This window comes from Frankliniella occidentalis, unplaced genomic scaffold (genome assembly GCF_000697945.3).
Source record: "Frankliniella occidentalis isolate FOCC.00 unplaced genomic scaffold, Focc_3.1 Scaffold60, whole genome shotgun sequence".
Lineage (NCBI taxonomy): Eukaryota > Metazoa > Arthropoda > Insecta > Thysanoptera > Thripidae > Frankliniella > Frankliniella occidentalis.
The window spans coordinates 283,668-289,544 of NW_026267190.1; the positions used below are offsets into that span (position 1 = coordinate 283,668).

The window sequence follows — 5,877 nt, forward strand, 5'->3', positions numbered from 1 at the left end:
CCCCCACCACCTCCTCCCCCTAGACCGACAAACGACTACCTGCCTCCTTACAGTGGCGGCAGACGATTCTAAACCCCAAATCTTCCAAAGGACAGGATATGGAAGGCTAGTCAGGCTCAGGCTAAGGCCTGAGAAAGCTCTTAAGACTTGAATGCATAGGAGTACCTTATGATCATTTAGGATCAAGCTGAAGAATCAATTGTTTTGTATGGCAGAGCTTCTTTTTTAGATGACTCAAGACTTTTGTACATTATGGAGGTAGTTGCTTGTGATGATATCTTTTCTTAGTTGGTTTGCTCATCAATTTAAGAAGTTATTTATTTATTTTAGTGTCTTGCATTTTCTTTCACAAGAACATTATTTCATGTTAACAATTATGACCTCAAATGTGATTTGAGTTTATTTTTACCCACGACTGATAAAGAAAACAATCAGAGTGGTTGTTATGAAGCATTTGAGATGAGAAAAAACTAGAATAAATTTTCAACAAAATGATAATGATAAATACTTTTATTTCTGTAACTCATGTCAAAATAAATAGATTTTTTCCCATAGATATACATTAAAACAACACATAGGGAATGAACTCTCATTCTAACTCTACAAGTACAAACTTATGGCTGCCACTAAACGTAAACCATGGACAACTTTGTGAAAAAAGTAATTAAACAAGTCAAAGTCAATAAGGAAGCACTCTCAGTCAACAGGAAAAAATATGCAGCTATGTACTCTATCCTTTCTGAGAGGGCAAGTTAATTAACAAAATCATACAAAGGAGACATAGGTATTCCATTGAGATGATCTGTTACTATTCAAAATCAATAATCACAAAATATCAACTGGTGGCCAACAAAATTGTTTCGGCACAGGTGTGTACTACAAATGTAGCCTTAGGCAGCAATAAAAGATTTCTTGACAAACAATTTTAATTGAGCCAAAAATGGTACTGTGAAGCACTCAAGTACACTAGATTGAAGTGATACTGATACGGAGATGAGTACAAATCAACAATGAGTTATGCACAAACAATTTCACACATCAATTTTCATTCAATAATTGAAAGAAAGAGACAAAAAATTGTGCAGAAATGGGTAAACAAGTAGATTTTATTGGGCTGAACAAGAACTTTTTGTTATGGAGTGGTATAGTGTAACAATTATGTAAACTGGAAGGAGGAACACCTTATTAACTTAATACTGGAGTACTATTAATTAAAACTGGCCATTAAAATGGGAGCTTTTTAAGTACAAACAAAAACCAACATTTTTGGTAAATCACACATGGCAATGGAGACAAGCACCTTCACTCAATTCTTTGAAACCAAAACTGACCACACTTTAAATTACAGTACCACCTTTTCTTATTAAAAAACTAAAGCTCTTACTCTATAATAATGGCTACTACCCGCATTATCTTTTACCCCAAAGCCTTAGTCCACAGCCATGCATCAAATAACATCAAGAAAGTAACAATTGGGTATACACCAAGAGCAATTATCAGTGAAATCATCTCTGTTGTGCTAAACTATGATGCCAATTCACATATTTTCCTGCTTTTGACAGAACAGATGATTATTTTAAAGAAGCAGTAACCATTTGTCACCAAAAAGGGCTGAGTACCACAAACTTCAATGATCTATTAGGCACTTTTTGATTCCAACTGAGTTGAAGTCCTGGTGCTAGATACGCTGAAAGTACAGCAGCATTCACAGCCACACACCAGTTAATGAGTTCATTATAAATGACACTGACAGATAATATATAACTACTAACACAAAGGCAACGTTGTAAAGAAAGCTTCCGGAAACATGCCAGCTGTCCCAGCAACTAAATTGCAAATTTAGTAAAATAAGATCAAATTTACCACTATTCTATGAATGTTGAAAAACACAAACTTCCATTTTACTCACTAATTGAAATCAAAACTTTAAAGTAGTTAGGCTGACTTGCCAGCTGGTCAAGTGACGTACTGAAGGATGTGCAATAGTACTACTTGTAAGACCGGAAAAATATAAAATGTGAACAGGAGCACTCATAAGACAATATTAAGTGTTATTTTTTAGCTCAGAACAATTTAAATGTCAGACACCAATTTTAAAAAGGCTGATTTAGTTGTAGACTTGACTAGTTTCTGACCTGCTGTCAACCTAGCTACGTAAAAATTGCCGGTATGTAAATCGAGGTCAAAAATTTGAGATGACGTTTAAAGGCTTGTGAATGTGTACAAGGTGGAATTTAAAGGTACACAGAGCCCATGAAAATCATTTTCAGAGCTGTATCTTGATTCTACATGCATACACTGACATTCGTCACTTTCGGACCGGAAGGTTGGTAGCAGACAAAATTCAAACACGAGATCCAACTTGTCATTAAAATGCAAAGAATGAATGTTAAAACAGATTTTGAGTATCTCACAGTTGTAAAAGGGACTAAAAACTATATCCTAAGTATAATAACCCCAAAAGAATCAGTAATTTAAGCAATTTACAGAAAAGGGTATCGTGATTTGAATTGCCGCTTTTCCTGCCGTCCAAGCAGACGACTACAGACCGGCGGCCATCTTGCTAGTTTTGGGCTGTTTTTCGTTAATATCTTTCTTATTACATCATAAACATTTACTTTTCTTTGCATAGATCGACGCAGAATAAAATTCTGCGTCTAATGAATGCCACCTCCGGTTATTTGACCGGCGCATTTGCGTTTACGGTCAAATAAACCATGCATCTCCCATAAGAGCCCATGTAAAAACGGCCAATTTTAGATTAATTATAATTCGTAAACGACATCATGGAAGTGTAATTTTCTAGAGCTTAACGCGTAGTTCATTTCACAAGGAATAATTTGAATATACTTTGAACCCTGTAGCTCGGTGGCCCCGAATACAGCCTAACTACTTTAATTTACTAGCACAATATTTAGATGACCAGATCTGAAATTGGCTAGGAAACAAATGAATAGTTCAAACCAGCAGCATACAAAGGGACAATAAAAAGCATAACAATTATAGGATACAAACAAAAGCAAGATCTGCCTGATATGATCATATCAAAATTTAGAGAGCTAAACTAAAGTGTACTTTTATAAATAAAACCATAAAGAATACCGAAACTGCTAATTTCTCATTGGACATTTCATCCATCTTTAGAGCCCAAGAGCAATTAGGCAAGAGGTATCCGTATCCAATTAGCAGCAGTATCTCTGCCCAGCTGTAATCTATGGATAGATTAATAAACATAAACTTAACAAATGTGGTTTACATTCAAGACTCGTAATTCTACAACAACCAAACCCTATAATCAGTACAAGAACACCAATAAGAGCAATCAACTTGACAAGATGAACAAAATCACAATCTTGGACTAAAAATATTTGGTATAGCTTTGCATGTGCAAAGTTTAGATATAAAACATTACATCAAAAACTAGTCCAGTGTGTGTTAATTTTTTTTAAAAGAAACAGATACCAAACCCTTTCCACCGAAATTGTTTAATCAGGTAGGGTGTGCAAATGTTCTACGGCCACAGGTCAGAAAAGTAGGAAATAACAAAATTCAAACTGACAAATCAGAATAATTTGTATAGTTTCCACAGTTGGAACTGAGTGAAATTGGAATGTAACATTATTTCAATTCTAGTTCCATTGTGAACTACTGTTCTTAGCTGTGGCCAAATGACAACACGTAAAATGGTAAAATATGATTCACACAAATAATAATATTAACTGCTGACATAAGATTAAGAACTATAGTAACAGCATGAGTTTGACGATGAGTAACAGGACAAAAATACATAATCTTCATTTCTCTTGCTTCAAAACTCCCATTTCCTCCAGCATGTCTTGGAAGCCTTCCGGTATTCGTCCATCATCTAGTTCCTTTGTCCATACCTTATACTGCAATGCAATACAATTTTTTAGAGTTAGAATAAGATAGAATTATTCAAAACAGTAGAGTTACAGCAAATTAATCAATACAGATACCTTTTCTATCTCAATACGCAGCGCCAGCACTGCTTTTTCTCTGTCTGCAACCAGTTCTTCTAAATACTGGTATCTTAATTTTTTCCTTGCTCTACACTCACGAGCACTCTGACGGCTCCTTTCTGAAAAATTGAAAACATACCACAGCATAGAGTAAAACTCAAAATTGAGTGAAAGTATCAATTGAAACATAAAAGGACATTTGTGAACAGAAGATTGTACCTAGTTTAGCTTTAACATCAGATTTTTCTGCTGACTTTCTGCCTGGTTTGCGGCCTCGTTTACCGCCTTCCTTCCTTTCTCGTGAGCCATCCTGTTACAGATAAGAAAATGTCACAATTAGTCAGGTGTCAAATATCCCCAAACAATAGCCACAAATTTGAAACTTTTTATTCAAATTCCAGCAGGAAAAAACATTATATTCTGGACAACCACATTTATGACAGAAAAATTGAATTGCACCATTTAAAAGATGAGTTAAAGAGAAAGTGGATTGACCAAAAATACAATAATTAAACATGTTTAGAAAATCAATATGAGACAAATTTTAGAATGAGTGAAGCAACAGGCATAGAAAATTGCTTCATATTAAATATAATAAAAGTTACCAGAGGTATCAAATAGTTATTAGGTCAATAAACAAGTTTGATGCAAGATGCAAGACTAGAAGAATCAACAAATCATTTCCAGGGGCCACCGCAAAACGCGGAAGTTCAAGACAAAGACACAACCACGAGCCTTCTGCTGGCAAAGCAAGTTAGGCCTAGGTTACAAGAACTGCTGATGCAGGAGAATGAGGTGGCGCTTCAAGGTTTCGAATAATCGTCTTCTTGTGCATAAGACTCACACACAATGATCAGTTTGGCACGCAAACTGGTGCATTTAAAGTTAAGAGAGACAGTTTTCGAGCGTTGAACATACCAAAGCACATGCTCAGAGTCAATAACAAACAGGTGAGGAAAACCTTGAAACGTTACACAACAGACTACAACTTAAAAACGTACGATAGACCCGCAATCGGCATGCGACAGGTGCAAATAAATACTCTAAAAGTTACCTCGTCCCCGTCATTGCATCCGCTGATGATCATTTCTTCAAATTCCATCATTTTGAGGCAAATAAGCGAAAAAATCGAGCACTGAGATGTGTTTGTTTTGATAACTCCTGTTTATTTTGTTTGCTTCTTCTTAGCAGTCGCCTTTTCGATATGGCAACAGCATAGATATTGCTGTGCGGCCAGAGATTCGACCTTTCCGACCGCTTGTGTGGCGTCCCCCACCCTTTCGCTTGTGAACGAACGTGATTGGCTAACGGCGCTTGGCGCGAAAGTGCTCCCTCAATGAACGCTCTTTGAAGCTAGACTCCATGCCTGAAAGCGCGAAAAGAACTCTTTTAACAACGAAGCTTCCGCACTCCGCACCTTTCACACGGGGGGGGGGGGGGGGTACATGAGACTACACTGGACAGAGACTAAAAAAAACCTGCGACTGGACCTGAGACGGTCATGAGACGGACATAAGCACCATGGGCAAAGTCTCATGTCTGTCTCACAGGCGCGGTTTTAAGTCCGTCTGACGGAGGGGGCGATTTGCTGTGGGTTGCCTACTTTCAGGGGTTTTGTCGAACAAATTGCCTACCCACCCCAGGGGGCTATTTGGGCCGACGGGGAGGGGAGGGGGGGGGGGCGATTTTTGGCATTCAAAGAGGCCAAAAAATTGCAGCTTTGAAAAAAGGCCAAAATTTGGCATGTAAGGAGGCCAAAAATTGACAGCCTCCAAGAAACAGCCAAAATTTGCGGCAGTCAAAAAGTGACTGCCAACATTTTGGCATGCTAAGCGACCACGGCGTTAACGGTGTTAATAAACAAGTTCAGCCTTCTTGTTTCTTGTGTATACTATTT

The 5,877-nt window shown here is 37.4% G+C and overlaps 1 protein-coding gene across 1 annotated transcript; it reads right to left on the reverse strand.

Moving 5' to 3' along the window:
• Positions 1-492: 492 nt before the first annotated feature.
• Positions 493-5,346, reverse strand: LOC113206113 (REPTOR-binding partner). The gene is made up of 4 exons (XM_026422038.2): positions 5,035-5,346; positions 4,200-4,290; positions 3,978-4,099; positions 493-3,890 (listed from the first exon to the last, which is right to left on the reverse strand). Exons 1-4 carry the CDS (start codon positions 5,083-5,085, stop codon positions 3,795-3,797), a joined length of 360 nt encoding a protein of 119 aa, XP_026277823.1. The 5' UTR covers positions 5,086-5,346; the 3' UTR covers positions 493-3,794.
• Positions 5,347-5,877: the final 531 nt, after the last annotated feature.